Source organism: Rhinoraja longicauda, chromosome 1 (genome assembly GCF_053455715.1).
Source record: "Rhinoraja longicauda isolate Sanriku21f chromosome 1, sRhiLon1.1, whole genome shotgun sequence".
NCBI classification, from domain to species: Eukaryota; Metazoa; Chordata; class Chondrichthyes; order Rajiformes; family Arhynchobatidae; genus Rhinoraja; species Rhinoraja longicauda.
Window position 1 is genome coordinate 4,875,956 of NC_135953.1, and position 23,342 is coordinate 4,899,297.

Below are 23,342 nucleotides of genomic sequence, written 5' to 3' on the forward strand. Positions count from 1 at the left end.
CCCAGCACTGAGCCTTGCGGTACCCCACTAGTCACTGCCTGCCATTCCGAAAAGGACCCGTTTATTCCTACTCTTTGCTTCCTGTCCGCCAACCAATTTTCTATCCACCTCAACACTGAACCCTCAATACCGTGTGCTTTAAGTTTGTACACCAATCTCTTATGTGGGACCTTGTCGAAGGCCTTCTGAAAGTCCAGATACAACACATCGACTGGTTCTCCCTTATCCACTCTACTAGTTACATCCTCGAAAAATTCTATAATTCTATAATTCTATAATTCTATAATTCCAAATCCACCCAAAACTTCATCCTCAACATAGATGGTCTCCCAGTATCCACCTCACCTCACATCCGGAATCTTGGAATCATCTTTGATCAAGCCCTCTCCTTCGACAAACACATCAAACACATCACAAAGACAGCCTTCTTCCACCTCAAAAACATTGCCCGTCTCCGTCCATCCCTCTCCTCCACAGCTGCAGAAACCCTCATCCACGCCTTCATCACCTCCCGTCTGGACTACTGCAACAGCCTCCTCTATGGCGCACCCTCAAAAATCATCAGTAAACTTCAATACATTCAAAACTCCGCTGCCCGTCTACTCACCCACACCCCGATCCGTGACCATATCACCCCCGTCCTTTATAAACTCCACTGGCTCCCCATCCCCCAGAGAATCCAGTACAAAATCCTCCTCATAACCTACAAAGCCCTCCATAACCTGGCCCCATCCTACCTGACCGACCTCCTCCACAGGCACACTCCCACCTGCACCCTCCGCTCTGCTGCTGCCAATCTCCTATCCCCCCACATCCGGACCAAACTCAGATCCTGGGGGGACTGGGCTTTCTCCATCGCTGAAGTTTCCACATTCACCACATTCAAAACATCGCTAAAGTCTCACCTGTTCAGTACTGCCTTCAACCACTGAAGGTCACCTCACCTTCTGTCTCCTTTCTCTGTTCGTTTATTTATTTACTTATTTATCTATTTATTAATTTCCCTATGTTCTCTAAATCTCTGTAAAGCGTCTTTGAGTATATGAAAAGCGCTATATAAATAAATAAAAATACATTAAGATTCGTCACACATGATTTGCCTTTTGTAAATCCATGCTGACTTTGTCCGATGATTTCACCACTTTCCAAATGTGATGCTATCACATCTTTAATAACTGACTCTAGCATTTTCCCCACTACCGATGTTAGGCTAACTGGTCTATAATTCCCCGTTTTCTCTCTCCCTCCCTTTTTAAAAAGTGGGGTTACATTAGCTACCCTCCAGTCCTCAGGAACTACTCCAGAATCTAAAGAGTTGTGAAAAATTATCACTAATGCATCCACTATTTCTGAGGCTACTTCCTTAAGCACTCTGGGATGCAGCCTATCTGGCCCTGGGGATTTATCTGCCTTTAATCCATTTAATTTACCTAACACCACTTCCCAACTAACCTGGATTTCCCTCAGTTCCTCCATCTCATTAGACCCCCGGTCCCCCGCTATTTCCGGCAGACTGTTTATGTCTTCCTTAGTGAAGACAGAACCAAAGTAGTTGTTCAATTGGTCTGCCATCTCCTTGTTCCCTATGATCAATTCACCTGTTTCCGACTGCAAGGGACCTACATTTGTCTTAACTAATATTTTTCTCTTCACATATCTATAAAAGCTTTTGCAGTCAGTTTTTATGTTCCTTGCCAGTTTTCCCTCATAAACTATTTTCCCTTTCCTAATTAAGCCCTTTGTCCTCTGCTGGACTCTGAATTTCTCCCAATCCTCTGGTATGCTACTTTTTCTGGCTAATCTGTATGCTTCATCTTTTGTTTTAATACTATCCTTGATTTCCCTTGTTAGCCATGGATGCACTACCTTTCCTGGTTTGTTCTTTTGCCAAACTGGGATGAACACTTGCTGTAGTTCATCCATGCGACCTTTAAATGCCTTCCATTGCATGTCCACCGTCAACCCTTTCAGCATCAATTGCCAGTCTATCTTGGACAATTCACGCCTCATACCCTCAAAGTTACCTTTCTTTAAGTTCAGAACACTTGTTTCTGTATTGACTTTGTCACTCTCCATCCTAATGAAGAACTCCACCATATTATGATCACTCTTGCCCAAGGGGCCTCGCACAACAAGACTGCTAACTAACCCTTCCTCATTACTCAATACCCAGTCTAGAATGGCCTGCTCTCTCGTTGGTTCCTCGACATGTTGGTTTAGAAAACCATCTCGCAAACATTCCAAGAAATCCTCCTCCTCAGCACCCCTGCCAATTTGGTTCACCCAATCTATATGTAGATTGAAGTCACCCATTATAACTGCTGCACCTTTAGTGCAGGCATTTCTAATTTCCTGCTTGATGCCATCCCCAACCTCACTACTGCTGTTAGGTGGCCTGTACACAACTCCCACTAGCGTTTTCTGCTCCTTAGTGTTTCGTAGCTCTACCCATATCGATTCCACTTCCTCCAAGCTAATGTCCTTCCTTTCCACTGCTTTAATCTCCTCTCTAACCAGTAACGCTACCCCACCTCCTTTTCCTTTCTGTCTATCCCGCCTGAATATAGAATATCCCTGGATGTTGAGCTCCCAGCCTTGGTCACCCTGGAGCCATGTCTCCGTAATCCCAACTATATCATAATCATTAATAACTATCTCCACATTTAATTCATCCACCTTATTACGTATACTCCTTGCATTAAGACACAAAGCCTTCAGGCTTGTTTTTACAACACTCTTACCCCTTATACAATTATGTTGAGAAGTGGCCCTTTTTGATTTTTGCCCTGGATTTGTCTGCCTGCCACTTTTACTTTTCACCTTGCTACCTATTGCTTCTACCCTCATTTTACACCCCTCTGTCTCTCTGCTCATGCTCCCATCCCCCTGCCACATTAGTTTAAATCCTCCCCGACAACACTAGCAAACACTCCCCCAAGGACATTGGTTCCATTCCAGCTCAGGTGCAGACCGTCCTGTTTGTACTGGTCCCACCTCTCCCAGAACTGGTTCCAATGTCCTAGAAATTTGAATCCCTCCCCTTTGCACCATTTCTCAAGCCACGTATTCATCTGAAATATCCTCCTGCGCGTCCTTGGAATGTGGGAGGAAATCGGAGCTCCCAGAGAAAACCAAGGCGGCCGCAGGGAGAATGAACAAACTCCGCACAGACCTGACCCGTAGTCAGGATTGAACCCGGGTCTCTGGCGCAGTGAGGCAGCAACTCTACCGCTGCATTTCTGTGCCTCCTCATTCTCGAGGAGGGTTCCACAAACACACCTTTCTTCAATTCTCCACAAGATATAGGTTGAGGACCTGAGGCCACAGCCTCAGAATTAAAGGACGCTCCTTTAGGAAGGAGATGAGGAGGAGTCAGAGGGAGATGAATCTGTGGAATTCATTGCCACAGAAGGCCATGGTGGCATTTTTAAGGCAGAGGTGGATTCTTGATTAGTACGGGCATCAGGGGTTATGGGGAGAAGGCGGGAGAATGGGGTTGAGAGGGAGAGATAGATCAGCCATGATTGAATGGTGGAGTAGACTTGATGGGCCCAATGGCCTAATTCTGCTCATCTGCTGAAGATATTGTTATAAATAGAGGTGCATAGCTATGGGATGTTTTTCTCAGCCATTTTATCATCGATGGACAAAATGACCTGATGCCTTATTCAACAGCTCAGAACAAAATCAGATTTGGGGCATGGACGAGGCTCGTGTGAAAGAAACTGCACACCTTTAGTTTAGAGATACAGCTGGAACCCAGATCTCTACCGCTGTAAGGCAGCAATTCTACCGCTGTAGCAACTCCACAGCTGCCCCATCTATTTTGTTAATAGTGTCTCAATACTGTAGGGCAAAAAGGTTTAAATATAATATCAATGCGCTAATTGGGTTGGCATGGAAGTAGTGACTTGATTGTGGAGGGAAGATGCTACAGTACTGAAACCCCATTGATATCAGTAGTGATTTTTGTAGAGTCATTGAAGAGGTTGGGCAGACTAGGACTTTAATTCTTAGAGTGCAGAAGGCTGAGGAATGATCTTAGAGAGGTGCATAAAATCAGAAGAGATAGGGTGAATGCACAGAGTCATTTACCCAGGATAGAGAATGAAGAACTAGAGGGTATCGGCTTAAGATGAAAGGAAATATTTAATAGGAACGTAAGGGGCAACACTTTCACACATAGAGTGGTGGGTATGTGGAACAAGCTGCCAAAGGGGTTAGTTGAGTCAGGTACAATAACAACATTTAAAGACACTTGGAGAGGAACAGGGATTGGAAAGGCTTAGGGGCCAAACACAGGCAAATGGGAGTGGTTTAGATGATGCATCACAGCTTGGTTTGGGAACAGCTCCATTCAAGACCTCAAGAAATTGCAGCGAATTGTGGACACAGCCCAGACCATCACACAAACCAACCTCCCGTCCCTTGACTCCATTTACACCTCACGCTGCCTCGGCAAGGCCAGCAGCATTATCAAGGACCAGTCTCACCCCGGCCACTCTTCTCCCCTCTCCCATCGGGCAAGAGGTACAGAAGTGTGAAAACGCACACCTCCAGATTCAGGGACAGCTTCTTCCCAGCTGTTATCAGGCAACTGAACCATCCTACCACAACCAGAGAGCAGTCCTGAACTATTATCTACCTCAATGGAGAGCCTTGGACTATCTTTGATCGGACTTTACTGACTTTATCTTGCACAAAACGCTATTCCCTTATATCGTGAAACACTGTGAATGGCTTGATTATAATCATGTCTTGCCTTTCCGCTGACTGGATAGCATACCACAAAAGCTTTTCACTGACAACTAAACTGAACTGAACTGGCCAATAGTTTATTTGCTTGGAGCATATTGACCATATATCCAAGTACTTTCCGAATGTACGAACTTGTTGGCCAGAGTTCCAGATCCCTACCGGTTTCACTGGATGAATAAAATTTGCTTCAATTCAACTCTTTTGTTTCTACTCATGAATTTAAGATAATGTCTCCTGGTTATTGATCTTTCCACATTGAAGCTACAGTGCTTAAATTGGGAGGGTATTTTGGGGAAGTCGCCAGGAGGGAATATTTAACTTCAACTTCAAGCCAAGTTAAAGGCATCACGTGCAGTAGAATAAACCATATATACTGCATAATAGTACAGAATAGAACTATGCCTTTCCTCACAGATTTTGTTCTCTCGAGATACAGCAGAGAAACAGGCCCTTCAGCCCCCGAGTCCATGCCGACCATTATCACCTGTTCACACTCGTTATCCCACTACACGCTAGGGGCAATTTATAGAGGTCAATTAAACTACAAACCCGCATGTCCTTGGGATGTGGGAGGAAGCTACAGTGCTTAAATTGGGAGGGTATTTTTTGGGAAGTCGCCAGGAGGCAATATTCACTTAGCCAGCATGGGCCAATTGGCTCAAAGGGCCTGTTTTGGTGCAGTCTGACAATCATATCATCATATATATACAGCCGGAAACAGGCCTTTTCGGCCCACCAAGTCCGTGCCGCCCAGCGATCCCCGTACATTAACACTATCCTACACCCACTAGGGACAATATTTACATTTACCCAGCCAATTAACCTACATACCTGTACGTCTTTGGAGTGTGGGAGGAAACCGAAGATCTCGGAGAAAACCCACGCAGGTCACGGGGAGAACGTACAAACTCCTTACAGTGCAGCACCCGTAGTCAGGATCGAACCTGAGTCTCCGGCGCTGCATTCGCTGTAGAGCAGCAACTCTACCGCTGCTGCTGCTGCCAATGCCCTTGACCAGGAATATTGTGGATTTGGTTTCCATTTATTGAGGTTACTGGAAGAACTTCAGATTGGAGGGACTTCTGAAAGCATGATATTTACTGACGGAGAATGAAAATAATAAAAACGTGCTCATGTTTCCACTGCCATTACTTTCTTGTCTCTAGGGACAACCAGGATGTCTCTGCGGTGTGTGCTTACAACATCGTAGATGTGCAGGCAGCTTTCAATGGGCAATACATGGAATACAAAAGGGAAGCTGACAAATGGAACGTGTTCCGAGGCGAAATTCCGGACCCACGGCCTGGCATGGTAAGTGGATGACCATCACCGTCAGGAATGACCAACGACCGGGAGTGAAACAAAGCACCTTGTAATGAGGAAATAGCCATTTGTTGGTGTTTCAAATATTAATAAGGGCAGCACAGTGGCCCAGTAAGGTGGAGCTACTACCTTACAGCACCAGAGACCCGGGTTTGATTCTGACTACGGGTGTTGTCTGTACGTTCTCCCTGTGACCTGCCTGGGTTTTCACCGAGATCTTCAGTTTCCTCCCACACTTCAAAGACCTATAGGTTTGTAGGTTATTTGGCTTGGTTATAAACATAAAAATGTCCCTCGTGTGTGTGTAGTGTTAGGGTAGCGTTAATGTCCCTCGTGTGTGTGTAGTGTTAGGGTAGCGTTAATGTCCCTCGTGTGTGTGTGTGTTAGGGTAGCGTTAATGTCCCTCGTGTGTGTGTAGTGTTAGGGTAGCGTTAATGTCCCTCGTGTGTGTGTAGTGTTAGGGTAGCGTTAATGTCCCTCGTGTGTGTGTAGTGTTAGGGTAGCGTTAATGTCCCTCGTGTGTGTGTAGTGTTAGGGTAGCGTTAATGTCCCTCGTGTGTGTGTAGTGTTAGGGTAGCGTTAATGTCCCTCGTGTGTGTGTAGTGTTAGGGTAGCGTTAATGTCCCTCGTGTGTGTGTGTGTTAGGGTAGCGTTAATGTCCCTCGTGTGTGTGTAGTGTTAGGGTAGCGTTAATGTCCCTCGTGTGTGTGTAGCGTTAGGGTAGCGTTAATGTGCGAGGATAGCTGGTCTGTGCGGAACACGGTGGACCGAAGGGCCTGTTTTCTGTGCTCCATCTCTAAACTAAACTCAACTAAACTAAAGACCTTTTAAAGTTTAACTTGTTCAGATCAGATCTCAAGTTTCACAAGAGACTGCAGATGCTAGAATTTGGATCACAATATAAACTGCTTAATGAAATCAGCAGTTTAGGCAGTGTAAGAAAATAACTGCAGATGCTGGTACAAATCGAAGGTATTTATTCACAAAATGCTGGAGTAACTCAGCAGGTCAGGCAGCATCTCAGGAGAGAAGGAATGGGCGACGTTTCGGGTCGAGACCCTTCTTCAGGCTGAAGAAACGTCGTCCATTCCTTCTCTCCTGAGATGCTGCCTGACCCGCTGAGTTACTCCAGCTTTTGTGAATAAATACCTTCAAGCAGTTTAGGCAGCATCTTTTACACAAAGGTTGATGGGTGAATGGAACGAGCTGTCAGAGGAGGTAGTTGACGCAGGTACTATTGCAACGTTTAAGAAACATTTAAACAGATACATGGATAGGAGGGGTTTGGAGGGATACGGGCCAAACGCAGGCAGATGGGACTAGTATAGACAGGACATGTTGGTCAGTATGGGCAAGTTGGACCAAAGGGCTTGTTTCCACGCTGAATGACTTTGTGACCTCCTTCAGTTGCAGAGGAAAGTGCCAGGGGACAAGAAGGGATGGGTGGGAAGGGATGAACGACCTGGTCATTACACAGACTGTGATACCTGAGAAAGGCAGAAAGGGGGGAGAGGGTGGTGGCTGGAGATACCACTGGAGCTGGCAGAAGTGGCAAAGGATGGAATGCTGGATGGGGATGCAAGTGAGCTGAAAGGTGAGGACCAAAAGGACTCTATCTGTGGAGACACAAAAAGCTGGAGTAACTCAGTGGGTCAGGCAGCATCTCAGGATAAGAGGAATAGGTGACATTTCAGGTTGAGACCCTTCTTCAGACCCTATCCAAAAGTATCTTAAATGCCATCTGCCTCCACCACCACCCCTGGCAGAGAATTCCAGGCACTCACCCCTCAGAATGTTGCCCACACATCTCCATTAAACTTTGCCCCTCTCACCTTAAAGCTATGCCATCTAGTATTTCATCATTCCATCCTGGAGAAAAAGGTTCTCACTGTTCCCTATCCATGCCTCTCATCTTTTAGATATATAGCGTGGAAAAAGGCCCTTTGTCCACCGAGACTGCACCTACCAATCGTCACATACACTAGTTCTGTTATCCCAGTTTTGCATCCTACACACTCTGTTTAGTTTAGTTTAGAGATACAGCGCGGAAACAGGCCCTTCGGCCCACCGTGTTTGTGCCGACCAGCCCCGGCCACACTAACCTACGCACAACTTTACATTTATACCAAGTCAATTAGCCCAAAAAATCGTACGTCTTTGGAGTGTGGGGGGAAACCCAAGATCTTGGATAAAACCCAAGGTTTTTATTCACAAAATGCTGGAGTAACTCAGCAGGTCAGGCAGCATCTCGGGAGAGAAGGAATGGGTGACCTTTCGGGTCGAGACCCTTCTTCAGACTGATGTCAGGGGGGGTGCGGGACAAAGGAAGGATATAGGTGGAGACAGGAAGATAGAGGGAGATCTGGGAAGGAGGAGGGGAAGGGAGGGACAGAGGAACTATCTAAAACCCACGCAGGTCCCGGGGAGAATGCACAAACTCCGTCCAGACAAGCACCTGTAGTCGGAATCGAACCCGGGACCCTGCCGCTGTCAGGCAGCAACTCTACCGCTGCGCCACCATGACGCCCTGTTCTATCTGGGGAAGTGGTGAATGGGTGTTGACTGACAGCAGAAGTTTCAGTTCTTGTTATTGAAGAAAGTATTGTGCAAGCTTGTGAATCGTCTTGTGTGACAGTAATGGAAATGCAGATCAGTGCATGCCCTCAAGGTGGAATGTGTGTTGCTCACTCTTGGCATGTCTAGGCACATGATTGGTGCTGTGTTGTATGAACTAGAAACAACACCAGGATAGACACAAAAAGCTGGAGTAACTCAGCGGGACAGGCAGAATCTCTGGAGAGAAGGAATGAGTGACGTTTCGGGTCGAGACCCTCCTTCAGAGTCAGGGGAGAGGGAGACACAGAGATATGGAAGGGTAAGGTGTGAAAACGACAGATCAAAAGGGACGAAGAGCAAGGAAAATGTGGAAGAGATCATTGTTAGCTGAGGGGAAGATGACAATGAGGCACATAAAGATCAAATTTAATCAGGACAGTCAGACAGGTCGGAGAACCAGGGTGGGGGAGGGATGGAGAGAGAGGGAAAGCAAGGGTACCTGAAGTTAGAGAAGTCACCTTGTAAGCTGCCCAAGTAAAATATGAGTTGCTGTTCCTCCAATTTGCGTTGGGCCTCAAGAACACAAGGAATTGTCTCTCAGCAGCAGCTTCACCTTCAGAAGAACGGGGCGATGTAATCATGCTCTGTCTTACCGCAGACTGCATAGCACCCAACGAAAGCTTTTCACTGCACCTGTGCACGTGACAATAAACTAAACTAAACAAAACATAGAACATAGAATAAAACATCGGAGAAACAGGCCCTTCTCATTACAACGTCTGTATCGAACATGATGCCAAGTTAAACTAATCTCAGCCTGCATGTGATCTAATAACACAATAAGATAACCAAAAAAAAGCTTTTTTCAGGGGAAGGTTATGGGCTGCAAGCAATCCTTCATGTCACCTCCAAATTAATATTATTGTAATGTGTGGCAACAGACTGGAAAAAGGCTCTATCTTATGAAAAATTTAGATAATTACCAATGTTTTCAATAGGGGAACTGGGCGAGACATAAACTGGAAAAGTTGCTGAAATCGGTTTGGTCGGAAAATAAAATGAATAGCAGAAGGGATACAGCAGGAACTGCAAGCTATTTGAGGAAGGGTTTACTGAGTGAACCTCAGTTTAGGTTTTGTCACCTGTAACGAGGTACAGTGGAAAGCTTTTGTTGCATGCCAACCAGTCAGCGGAAAGACATTATATGATTACAATCGAGCCGTCCACAATGTACAGATAAGGGAATAACGTTTAGTGCACGGTAAAGCCAGCATCTGTGGAGAGAAGGAATGGGTGACATTGCAGGTCGAGACCCTTCTTCAGACTCCACTGTTACTCCAGCTTTTTGTGTCTATCTGCAGTTGTTGAACTCACTGATCTAAGAAGCATCAAATCGCAGAACATAAAACAGGCCAATTGGTCCACCTTGTCCACACCGATCAGTGGGCTCCCTTAACTCCATCGACCAGCCCTTGCCCATGTGACAATAATAAAATAAACTGAACTGAACTAATGGGAGGAATAGACTGGCGGAGTAGACTTGGGCCGAATGGCCTAATTCTGCTCCTATCACATGAATTTATCAACATCTCCCCCTCTTACTGTTTCTTTTAAGCATGTTTATTTTCTCATTTTCCCATTCCATTTAAGTCATCAACTCAAAATATTCACTCTGCTTTTCTCTCACCTGATGACTATCTCCAGCATTTAATTTCTGATTTCCAACATCTACCAGACTCCCAGTCTGAAGAAAGGTCTCGACCCGAAATGTCACCTGTTCCTTTTTTCTGGAGATGCTGTCTGACCTGCTGAGTTACTGTAGCGTTTTGTGTCTATCTACCAGTATGCTTTTTCAATCACTATGGTGGCGCAGCAGTAGAGTTGCTGCCTTACAGAGCTTGCAGCGCCGGAGAGCCGGGTTCGGTCCCGACTACGGGTGCTGTCTGTACAGAGTTTGTATGTTCTCCCCGTGACCGTGTGTGTTTTCTCCGAGATCGTCGCTTTCCTCCCACACTCCAAAAATGTACAGGTAAGTTGGTTAATTGGCTTGGTATAAGTGTAAATTGTCCCTAGTGTGTGTAGGATAGCATAAATATGCGGGGATTGCTGGTCGGTGCTGAATGACCTATTTCCTCGCTGTATCTCTAAAACTAAATAAAAACTAAAAGATTCTGCTTGGAATTCAGAATTACAGCTGGGGTTTATAGGAAATGGGATGTCATTACAGGGTAAGATGAAGACATTTTTCATACAAAGGGTCTTGGAAACCTCTAACACAGAGGACATTGTAGGGGATGAACATTCTAGACTGAATTCAATAGATATCTTAAAATTAAATGGTCAGTTCAGTTTAGTTTATTATTACGTGTACCGAGGTACAGTGAAAAGCTTTTGTTGCTTACATGAATACAATCGAGCCATTACAGTGTGCAGATACACGATAAGGGAATAATGTTTAGTGCAAAGTTAAGCCAGCAAAGTGCAATCAAGGATAGTCTGAGAGTCACCGATGAGGCAGGTGGTAGTTCAGCACTACTCTCTGGTTGTGGTAGGATGGTTTAGTTGCCTGATAACAGCTGGGAAGAAACATCCCTGAATGTGGAAGTGTGCGGTATATTATGCTTGCCTTCATTGGTGGGGGCATTGAATATAAGAGTCAGGGAGTTATGATGCAGTTTGATAGAACTTTGGTTAGGCCACATTTGGAGTATTGCATGCAGTTCTGCTCGGCCCCATTACAGGAAGGATGTGGAAGATTTGGAAAGAGTGCAGAGGAGATTTACCAGAATGCTGAAGGACACAAAGTGCTGAAGACAGAAGCAGGGGAATTTATTATGGGGAACAAAGAAATGGCAGACGAGTTAAACCGTTACTTTGGATCTGTCTTTACTGAGGAAGATACACACAATCTCCCAAATGTTCTAGGGGCCGGAGAACCTAGGGTGATGGAGGAACTGAAGGAAATCCACATTAGGCAGGAAATGGTTTTGGGTAGACTGATGGGACTGAAGGCTGATAAATCCCCAGGGCCTGATGGTCTGCATCCCAGGGTACTTAAGGAGGTGGCTCTAGAAATAGTGGAAGCATTGGAGATCATTTTTCAATGTTCTATAGATTCAGGATCAGTTCCTGTGGATTGGAGGATAGCAAATGTTATCCCACTTTTTAAGAAAGGAGGGAGAGAGAAAACGGGTAATTATAGACCAGTTAGTCTGACATCAGGGGTGGGGAAGATGCTGGAGTCAATTATAAAAGACGAAATTGCTGAGCATTTGGATAGCAGTAACAGGATCATTCCGAGTCAGCATGGATTTACGAAGGGGAAATCATGCTTGACAAATCTACTGGAATTTTTTGAGGATGTAACTAGGAAAATTGACAGGGGAGAGTCAGTGGATGTGGTATACCTTGACTTTCAGAAAGCCTTCGACAAGGTCCCACATAGGAGATCAGTGGGCAAAATTAGGGCACATGGTATTGGGGGTAGGGTACTGACATGGATAGAAAATTGGTTGACAGACAGAAAGCAAAGAGTGGGGATAAATGGGTCCCTTTCGGAATGGCAGGCAGTGACCAGTGGAGTACCGCAAGGTTCGGTGCTGGGACCCCAGCTATTTACGATATACATCAATGACTTAGATGAAGGGATTAAAAGTACCATTAGCAAATTTGCAGATGATACTAAGCTGGGGGGTAGTGTGAATTGTGTGGAAGATACAATAAGGCTGCAGGGTGACTTGGACAGGTTGTGTGAGTGGGCGGATACATGGCAGATGCAGTTTTTTTTTTTTAACTTTATTTTTATTTTATTTTTTTTTACATACATACAAACACAAACTAAACAAACATAGGAGATGCATATTGAATGTAAATACCCTTACTTTAAGTTCCCAAAAACGGAAGAGACTCGAGTCCCGGCATTGCCTGTATTAATAATGACCATCTTTTATCAAACATGTCTGTTGTCAACTGTAACCTTGCTGTGATTTTTTCCATTATATACACATTTTTTACCCTATCTCTCCATTGCATTATGCTTGGAGGCTGTGGTTTCAACCACGAAGTAAGAATAGAAAGGCAGATTATTATCTGAATGGTGTCAAGTTAGGAAGAGGGGATGTTCAACGAGATCTGGGTGTCCTAGTGCATCAGTCACTGAAAGGAAGCATGCAGGTACAGCAGGCAGTGAAGAAAGCCAATGGAATGTTGGCCTTCGTAACAAGAGGAGTTGAGTATAGGAGCAAAGAGGTCCTTCTACAGTTGTACCGGGCCCTGGTGAGACCGCACCTGGAGTACTGTGTGCAGTTTTGGTCTCCAAATTTGAGGAAGGATATTCTTGCTATTGAGGCGTGCAGCGTAGGTTCACTAGGTTAATTCCCGGAATGGCGGGACTGTCGTATGTTGAAAGGCTGGAGCAATTAGGCTTGAATACACTGGAATTTAGAAGGATGAGGGGGGATCTTATTGAAACATATAAGATAATTAGGGGATTGGACACATTAGAGGCAGGAAACATGTTCCCAATGTTGGGGGAGTCCAGAACAAGGGGCCACAGTTTAAGAATAAGGGGTAGGCCATTTAGAACGGAGATGAGGAAGAACTTTTTCAGTCAGAGAGTGGTGAAGGTGTGGAATTCTCTGCCTCAGAAGGCAGTGGAGGCCAGTTCGTTGGATGCTTTCAAGAGAGAGCTGGATAGAGCTCTTAAGGATAGCGGAGTGAGGGGGTATGGGGAGAAGGCAGGAACGGGGTACTGATTGAGAGTGATCAGCCATGATCACATTGAATGGCGGTGCTGGCTCGAAGGGCTGAATGGCCTACTCCTGCACCTATTGCCTATTGTCTATTGTAACTTCGCGGGTCAGGCAACATCTCTGGAGAACTGGGATAGGTGACGTTTTGAGTTGGGACCAGATATGGGGCCCAAAACTGCTCACAATACTCCAAATGCGGTCTGACCAGCGCCTTATAAAGCCTCAGCATTACATCCCTGTTTTTATATTCTAGTCCTTACGAAATAAATGCTGGCATTGCATTGGCTTTACTTATCAATATCGGTTCAACTACAGTCAACATTGCAGGAAGCTAAGGAGAGGGTTTGCTGAGTGCGATGGAACTAAGTGAGGGACTGTATAACTGTTGCAGACAGTTAAAGATGTAGCCATCTCCAAAGATCAAAGATCCAGGTGATTTAGTGCAGCTTAGCTTAGTTTAGTTTAGAGATGCAGTGCGGAAACAGGCCCTTCAGCCCACCAAGCCCGCACCGACTAGCGATCCCCGCACATTAACACTATTCCTACACACACTAGGGACAATTTACAATTATACCAAGCCAATTAACCAACAAACCAGTACGCCTTTGGAGTGTGGGGGGGAAACCGACGATCTCAGAGAAAACCCACGCAGGTCACGGGGAGAACATGCAAACTCTGTACAGACAGCGCCCGTAGTCGGGATTGAACAAGAAAAAGATGCTAAATATATATTTTTCTCTATCTGTTTTAGTGCATCACGGATCAATTGAAAAAGAGAGGATATAACACAACGTTGCATCTTCCGGACAATGTACTCATGTTTATTCGAGATCATCTTCTGATGGCGAGTTACATCAATCCCATTGGGGGAAAGCCACTGCTTGTCAGGAGAGACACACTGTATTCCAAGATTACTGTCCAGAGAGAGGGTACCAGTGATGGCCCGGGCTACGAGGTTTTCTATTTGGGAACAGGTAAGAAAGCATCGAGCTATAGAGCTGTACACCACTCAGCAGGCCCATGAGCTCTCTTGTCCATGGCTACTGTCCGTGACAGGGCGGCACGGTGGCGCAGCGGTAGAGGCGCTGCCTTACAGCGCTAGAGGCCCGGGTTCGATCCTGACTACGGGTGCTGTCTGTGCAGAGTTTGAACATTCTCCCTGTGACCTGCGTGGGTTTTCGCAGAGATCTTTGGTTTCCTCCCACACTCCAAAGATGTACAGGTTTGAAGGTTAATTGGCTTAGTGTAAATGTAAAATTGTGTCTAGTGTGTGTAGGATTGTGTTAATGTGCGGGGATCGCTGGTCGGTGCGGACTCAGTGGGCCGAAGGGCCTGTTTCCGCGCTGTATCTCTACACCAAAGTAAATGCCACCAGCTGCTCACACAGAGGTTCAAAGTAAACCACTCACCATATCCACAGCGTTTGTGGCCTTTCAATTCTGGTTTAGAACATGTCTCTGGTTCTAACCACGGCTTTCTTGTGTAGTGGGTGTAGGACAGTGTTAATGTGCGGGGGATCACTGCTTGGTGTGGACTCGGTGGGCCGAAGGGCCTGTTTCCCCTCTGTATCTCTAAACTAAACTAAACAAGCTACTTGAACTAAACTACTAAATTGGCATTCTGGGCTAGTCACATCTGCCTGCATTTGGCGCATAACTATCCTTCCTATCCACGTATCTGTACAAAAGTCTTTGTAAAAAACCTAATTGTATCCACTTCTATAGCTTCCTCTGGCAGTTCATTCTAGATACGAACTACTCTCTGTTCAAAAAAGTTGCCCCTGAGGTTCCTCTTAAACCTCCAACTCAATCTCGATTTGGCTTTTCACTGTAAGAAAGCTTTTCACTCTACCACATAATAATAAAGTAAACTGTAACTGAACTGAGATAATCGCAAGTCAGATCAAGGCAAGTTTATTGTCATATGCACAAGTAGGGTAAGGTTCAGGCTGTGAAAATCTTGCAGCAGTATCACAGGCACATAGACAAACACACAAAACTAGATATCAACTTATTTACATCGGTGAAACCAAGCGCAGGCTCGGCGATCGCTTCGCTGAACACCTGCGCTCGGTCCGCATTAACCAAACTGATCTCCCGGTGGCCGAGCACTTCAACTCCCCCTCCCATTCCCAGTCTGACCTTTCTGTCATGGGCCTCCTCCAGTGCCATAGTGAGGCCCACCGGAAATTGGAGGAACAGCACCTCATATTTCGCCTGGGCAGTTTGCAGCCCAGTGGTATGAACATCGACTTCTCCAACTTTAGATAGTCCCTCTGTCCCTCCCTTACCCTCCTCCTTCCCAGATCACAAAGATTGAAAAGATTTAGTTTAGCGGAGTCAGGGGGTATGGGGAGAAAGCAGGAACGGGGTACTGATTGAGAATGATCAGCCATGATCACATTGAATGGCGGTGCTGGCTCGAAGGGCCAAATGGCCTCCTCCTACACCTATTGTCTGTTGTAGTGTGGCAAACCTTGCAGATGCCCAACACCAATTCTCAGGCACATCCTTGTCCCTGTCTCTGGGGAACTCCAATATTCCATTTCAGTACTCTTGGGTCACGATGCCACCAAGTTAGAGTCATAGAGAGTGGCACAGTGGTGCAGCGGTAGAGTTACTGCCTCACAGTGCCAGAGACCCGGGCTCGATCCTGACCACGGGTGCTGTCTGTACAGAGTTTGTACATTCCCCCTGTGACCTGCGTTGGTTTTCTCCAGGTGCTCCGGTTTCCTCTCACACTCCAAATACGTACAGGTTTGCAGGCTAATTGGCTTGGTTTAATTGTTTAAATTGTACAATTGTCCCTAGTGTGTGCAGGGTGGTGTTAGTGTGCAGGGATCACTGGTCGGCGCGGACACGGTGGGCCGAAGGGCCTGTTTCCACGCTGTATCTCAAAACTAAACTAAACTACAGCATAGAAACAGGCCCTTTGGGTCAACTTGCTCACACTGACCAACACGCTCCATCTACACTTGTCCCACCTGTCTACGTTTGGCCCATTTCCCTCTAAACCTACCCTATCCATGTACCTGTGTAAACATTGTGATAGTACTTGCCTCAATCACATCCTCTGGCTGCTCGTTCCATACACCCACCACACTTTGTGAAGAAAAGTTACCCATCAGGTTCCTATGACATCATTCCCCCCTCACCTTAAACTTATGTCCTCTGGTCCTCAATTCTCCTACGTTTTATCTATCCAATTTTTCTCATAGGTGTTATCTGTTTACGAGCACAGACGCAGTGTGTCAAATGTTCCTTCACTCGGAATAGAAATATTTAATCTCTTTGAGGTTAGGTTGATGTGTGCCACACTGGTTCGAAATGTATGATATGAAATAGAAACATTGAGTACAGTTCTGCTGATGGTGGCAGATAGAGGAACCCACTGTTCCTCTTAGAGAGTGTAGCAAAGTGAATATTACAGTCCTATGGGGTGGAGGGTTACTTATCAAATGGGCGGCACAATAGTGTAGCTGGTAGAACTGTGCCTCACAGTGCCAGAGACCAGGTTCAATCCTGACCTCAGATGCTGACTATATACCCTCTCCTTCTTCAGACTGAAGAAGGGTCTCGACCCGAAACGTCACCCATTCCTTCTCTCCTGAGATGCTGCCTGACCCGCTGAGTTACTCCAGCATTTTGTGAAATAAATACCGTTGATTTGTACCAGCATCTGCAGTTATTTTCTTACATATACCCTCTCCAGGAGGAGGAGGAGTTCAACGAGATCTGGGTGTCCTAGTGCATCAGTCAATGAAAGGAAGCATGCAGGTACAGCAGGCAGTGAAGAAAGCCAATGGAATGTTGGCCTTCGTAACAAGAGGAGTTGAGTATAGGAGCAAAGAGGTCCTTCTACAGTTGTACCGGGCCCTGGTGAGACCGCACCTGGAGTACTGTGTGCAGTTTTGGTCTCCAAATTTGAGGAAGGATATTCTTGCTATGGAGGGCGTGCAGCGTAGGTTCACTAGGTTAATTCCCGGAATGGCGGGACTGTCGTATGTTGAAAGGCTGGAGCGATTGGGCTTGTATACACTGGAATTTAGAAGGATGAGGGGGGATCTTATTGAAACATATAAGATAATTAGGGGATTGGACACATTAGAGGCAGATAACATGTTCCCAATGTTGGGGGAGTCCAGAACAAGGGGCCACAGTTTAAGAATAAGGGGTAGGCCATTTAGAACGGAGATGAGGAAGAACTTTTTCAGTCAGAGGGTGGTGAAGGTGTGGAATTCTCTGCCTCAGAAGGCAGTGGAGGCCAGTTCGTTGAATGCTTTCAAGAGAGAGCTGGATAGAGCTCTTAAGGATAGCGGAGTGAGGGGGTATGGGGAGAAGGCAGGAACGGGGTACTGATTGAGAGTGATCAGCCATGATCGCATTGAATGGCGGTGCTGGCTCGAAGGGCTGAATGGCCTACTCCTGCACCTATTGTCTATTGTCTATTGTCTATTGTCCACATTCACTCTATCCAAGCCTTTCACTATTCGGTGGTGGATGTTTATGTTCACTTTTATTTGATGTGGCTTGTTGCTTTTCACTTCGTATGGCTGTACGGTAACTCAAATTTCACTGTAGCTTAATTGGTACATGTGACAATAAACTGACCTTGAGACCTTGGAGTTTGTACGTTCTCCCTGTGACAACGTGGGTTTCATCCGGTTGCTCCAGTTTCCTCCTTCATCCCAAAGATGTGGGGATTTATAGATTAATTGCTCTCTGTAAATTGGCCCGAGTTTTTAGTTTAATTTAGTTTAGAGATACAGCGCGGAAACAGGCCCTTCAACCCACCGAATCCATGTCGACCAGCGATTCCCGCACACTACGCTATCCTATTCACACTAGGGACAATTTACAATTTTACCAAGCCAGTTAACCTACCTAGACGATGGGCCAAATGGCCTAATTCTGCTCCTATCACTTATGACCTAGATGTACATGTAGATGGGTTGGTGTGTTGGGAGGAAACCTGAGAGCCCGGAGAAAACTCACACAGGTCACGGGGGGAGTGTACAAACTCCATACAGACAGGATCGAACCTGGGTCTCTGGTGCTGTGAGGCAGCAACTCTGCCGCTGCGCCACCGTGCCACAGTTGTGTAGGAAGTGGATGCAAAAGTGGGATGTGAAATAAGGAACTGCAGATGCTGGTTTACACCATAGATAGAAGAAATGGTTTACGTTTTGGGTTGTGAAGGATGGTTGACGTGGACTTGCGTTGCTCCATGTTGTATCTCTAAAACAAGAACTAAAACTAATCCTTCCTCTGCTCGCAGAATGTTGGCATACAAATCTTTACAATCACTTCTTTAAAGTCTATTCTTTGAAGAATCGTCTCAGAGGTAGAAAGATGACTAAAGAAAAAATTCAAGAAAAGAGGAAGATACGAGATCTTTAAAATTCTAGAAATATATCTTTTGGATGCTTCTCCTGAAACTTCCCCTTTTGATAATTTAAGAGAAAAATTTGTGTTCTGAAAGCAGAATTGTGAGAGGTGGTTGTGATAAGTTGCGACAAGCCTCAGTCTGAAATAGCACCTGGCTGTTTCTCTTTCTCAGGTCTTGGATCCTCTTTTATTGCATCACCTTCAACATTTAACCTGATGATGAGTGTTTGACGGCACTGGGCCTGTACTCGCTGGAGTTTAGAAGAATGAGGGGGAAAGGCTTGGATAGAGTGAATGTGGAGAGGATGTTTCCACTAGTGGGACCGTTGAGGACCAGAGGGCACAATCACAGAATTAAAGGACGAGATGAGAAGGAATTTCTTTAGTCAGAGGGTGGTGAATCTGTGGAATCCATTGCCACAGAAGGCTGTGGAGGCCTAGACAATTAATATTTTTAAAGCCGAGATAGATAGAAACATAGAAAATAGGTGCAGGAGTAGGCCATTCGGCCCTTCGAGCCTGCACCGCCATTCAATATGATCATGGCTGATCATCCAACTCAGTATCCTGTACCTGCCTTCTCTCCATACCCCCTGATCCTTTTAGCCACAAGGGCCACATCTAACTCCCTCTTAAATATAGCCAATGCACTGGCCTCAACTACCTTCTGTAGCAGAGAATTCCACAGATTCACCACTCTCTGTGTGAAAAAAAACTTTCTCATCTGGGTCCTAAAAGACTTCCCCCTTATCCTTAAACTGTGACCCCTTGTTCTGGACTTCCCCAACATCGGGAACAATCTTCCTGCATCTAGCCTGTCCAACCCCTTAAGAATTTTGTAAGTTTCTATAAGATCCCCCCTCAATCTCCTAAATACCAGCGAGTACAAGCCGAGTCTATCCAGTCTTTCTTCATATGAAAGTCCTGCCATCCCAGGAATCAATCTGGTGAACCTTCTCTGTACTCCCTCTATTGCAAGAATGTCTTTCCTCAGATTAGGAGACCAAAACTGTACGCAATACTCCAGGTGTGGTCTCACCAATGCCCTGTACAACTGCAGCAGAACCTCCCTGCTCCTATACTCAAATCCCCTCGCTATGAATGCCAACATACCATTCGCTTTCTTCACTGCCTGCTGCACCTGCACGCTTGCTTTCAATGACTGGTGTACCACGACACCCAGGTCTCGTTGCATCTCCCCTTTTCCTAATCGGCCACCATTCAGATAGATTCTTGATTAGTACAGGTGTCAGGGGTTTTGTGGAGAAGGCAGAAAATGGGGTTAGGAGGAAGAGATAGATCAGCCATGATTGAATGGTGGAGTAGACGATGGGCCTGATGACATAATTCTGCTCCTATCACTTATGACCTTATGACCTAGATGTACATGTAGATGGGTTGGTGAGTACATTTGCCGACGACACCAAAATTGGAGAAGTTGCAGACAGAGAGGAAGTCCGTCGGAAGATGCAGCGGGGTATAGCTCAGCTGCAGAATGGGCAGGGAAATGGCGGGTGGAGTTTAACCCGAGCAATCGCAAGGTGTTGCACTTTGGGATGTCGAATGTAAGGAGAGCGTATACAGTTAATGGCAAGATCCATAACGGTGTTGATGTGCAGTGGGATCTTGAGTCCAAATTCATAGCTCACTGAAGGTGGCAACACAAGTAGATAGAGTGATTGTGAAGAAATATGGTACGCTTGCCTTCATTGCTATAATGAAGGTACGCTTGCCTTCATTGCTTCATTGAATATAAGACTTAAGAAGTCAAGATGCATCTCTATAGAACTTTGGCTAGGCCGCATTAGGAAGATTGCGTGCATTTCTGGTTGCCCATTTACAGGAAAGATGTGGAAGCTTTGGAGAGGGTGCAGAGGAGGTTTACCAGAATCCCATCTGGATTAAAAGGTTTCAGCTACAGGGAGAGTTTGGTAGATTTAGATTGTTTTCTCTGGAGCATTGGTGGTTGAGGGGAGACGATTTTTTAGATTTTTTTAGATTTAGAGATACAGCACAGAAACAGGCCCTTCGGCCCAAAGGGTCCGTCCGGGCCGCCCAGATTTCCCCGCACATTAACACTATCCTACACCCACTAGGGACAATTGCCAATTAACCTACAAACCTGTACGTCTTTGGAGTGTGGGAGGAAACCAAAGATCTCGGAGAAAACCCACGCAGGTCACGGGGAGAACGTACAAACTCCATACAGACGGCGCCCGTAGTCAGGATCGAATCTGAGTCTCCGGCGCTGCATTCGCTGTAAGGCAGCAACTCTACCACTGCGACACCGTGCCACCCCGGTGTGTACGATGAAAGTATATAAAATTATGAGAGGCATAGATAGGGTAGACAGCCAGAACATTTTATCCCAGGGTGGAAATGCCCAACACTAGAGGGCAGAGTGAGAGGGGGAAAGTGTAATGGAGATGAGTGGGGCAAGTTTTTTACAGAGAGTGGTGGGGGCCTGGAACCCATTGCCAGGGGTGGTGGTGGAATCAGATACAATAGTGGCGTTTAAGAGGCTGTTGGATAGGTACATGGATGCACTCCAGATTCAGGGACAGTTTCTTCCCAGCTGTTACCAGGCAACTGAACCATCCTACCAACAATTATTGAGCGGTCATGAGCTACTATCTACCTCTTTGGAGACCCTTGGACAGTCTTTGATCGGACTTTGTGTAAGAAAGAACTGCAGATGCTGGTTTAAATTGAAGGTAGACACAAAATGCTGGAGTAACTCAGCGGGACAGACTGATCTGTCTGAAGAAGGGTCTCGACCCGAAACGTCACGCATTCCTTCTCCAGAGATGCTGCCTGTCCCTTTGAGTTACTCCAGCATTTTGTGTCTATCTTTAAGATAAGAAAATAACTGCAGATGCTGGTACAAATCGAAGGTATTTATTCACAAAATGCTGGAGTAACTCAGCAGGTCAGTCTGAAGAAGGGTCTCGACCCGAAACATCACCCATTCCTTCTCTCCTGAGATGCTGCCTGACCTGCTGAGTTACTGCAGCATTTTGTGAATAAATACCTTTGAGTCTATCTTTGATCAGACTTTACTGGACTTTATCTTGCTCTAAATGTAATCATGTTATTCCTCTTTATCATGTATCTGCACACTGTGGATGGTTCGATTACAATCATGTATTGTCTTTCAGCTGACTGGTTAGACAGTAAACTGAGCTTAAACTCAAGTGCAGGGACCAGAGGGATATGGATCATGTGTAGGCAGGTGAGATGAGTTCAGCCAGGCATCATGTTCGGCACACACATTGTGGGCCAAAGGTCACGTTCCTGTGCTGTACGGTTCTATGTTCTAATGCGTCATCATCAGTCTCTCAACTGTTCATGATGTTGGATGTCAGAGCCAGTAGTGACTCTAAATGACAGTAGTCATTAAGGATCGCTACCGTAACTTTCTTTGGCCTTCTTGAAGCAGATGCGAACTTGGAATTTTTGAATTTTGATTTGTTTTAGTTTTAGTTTTAGAGATAAAGTGTGGAAACAGGCCCTTCGGCCCACCGAGTTCACGCCGACCAGCGATCCCCGCACATGTCCTACATTATCCTACACACACTCGGGACAATTTACAATTTTACCAAGCTAATCGGCCTACAAACCTGTACGTCTTTGGAGAAGGCAGGAGTCTTTGAGGACCAGTGTGCAAAGAGTTGCCACAGTCCAATGCCATCTCAGTGATAGATGTGCTTACGCGGCAGATTTCTGGCATCATCCACATTGGGCCTCGGTGACCTAACGGCCCATAAAGAGGGGAGAACTCTTTCCTTGAGCTTTATGTGACAATAATCCAGGGGAGCTCCCTTATCATCCCAGTGATCTCCCTCTTTTGCTGACATACTTTGCAAGAAATCCAACACAGTTCTGCATAGATTGCCGCATGAGGAAAGGTTTACCAAAGAATGGAAGCACATTATGAATCAATATTGCAATCATTTCAAGAAGGACCCGATTTGGCTCAAATAAAGAAAAAATCATTGATTTGTACTTATTTTCATTCAGAAACCGGACATTTGCATAAAGCAGTGAAGAGTGGCTCCAACGTTCTTGTGGTGGAGGACTATATCATCTTTAAACCTGATGAGAAAGTCCTGAACATTGCACTGCAGAAGGTAAGGATTCCAATCAACCAAACATAGTAAATAAAAACATTAAATTAATACCATTATTTTAAAAATATGGATGACATTTTTTTTTTAGCAGTCTTGTTGTTCCATACCTATTGCATTACATTCCTTGTCCATTTATGATCCATTTTCTATTGAACTCATTAAAATTGTGTTTTAATTCTGTGAAAGTTGATCTAAGTTTGACTTTTACCTTGACGTTTGTGCTGGAGATCCTGCCTCAGGGCTGGACGTTTCTTCCCATATCCAGCATCTGCTTTAGGCTTTAGAGAAACAGCACTGAAACAGGCACTTTGGCCCACTGAGTCTGTGCTGAATAATGATGACCCCATACACTAGCACTATCCTACACACTATAGGGACAATTTACAATTATACCAAGCCGATCAACCTGCAAACTTGTATGTCTTTGGAGTGTGGGA

General features: G+C 45.6%; 1 protein-coding gene across 2 annotated transcripts in view; it reads left to right on the top strand.

The window, feature by feature from the left end:
* sema4f (sema domain, immunoglobulin domain (Ig), transmembrane domain (TM) and short cytoplasmic domain, (semaphorin) 4F) overlaps positions 1 to 23,342 on the top strand; it is a 136,524-nt gene that overhangs the window by 105,513 nt on the left and 7,669 nt on the right. For both annotated transcript variants that reach the window (XM_078404341.1, XM_078404422.1), the window contains exons 9-11: positions 5,925 to 6,069; positions 14,140 to 14,362; positions 22,796 to 22,905. In XM_078404341.1, the coding sequence (XP_078260467.1) occupies positions 5,925 to 6,069; positions 14,140 to 14,362; positions 22,796 to 22,905 (478 nt within the window). The remainder of the gene's footprint in view (positions 1 to 5,924; positions 6,070 to 14,139; positions 14,363 to 22,795; positions 22,906 to 23,342) is intronic.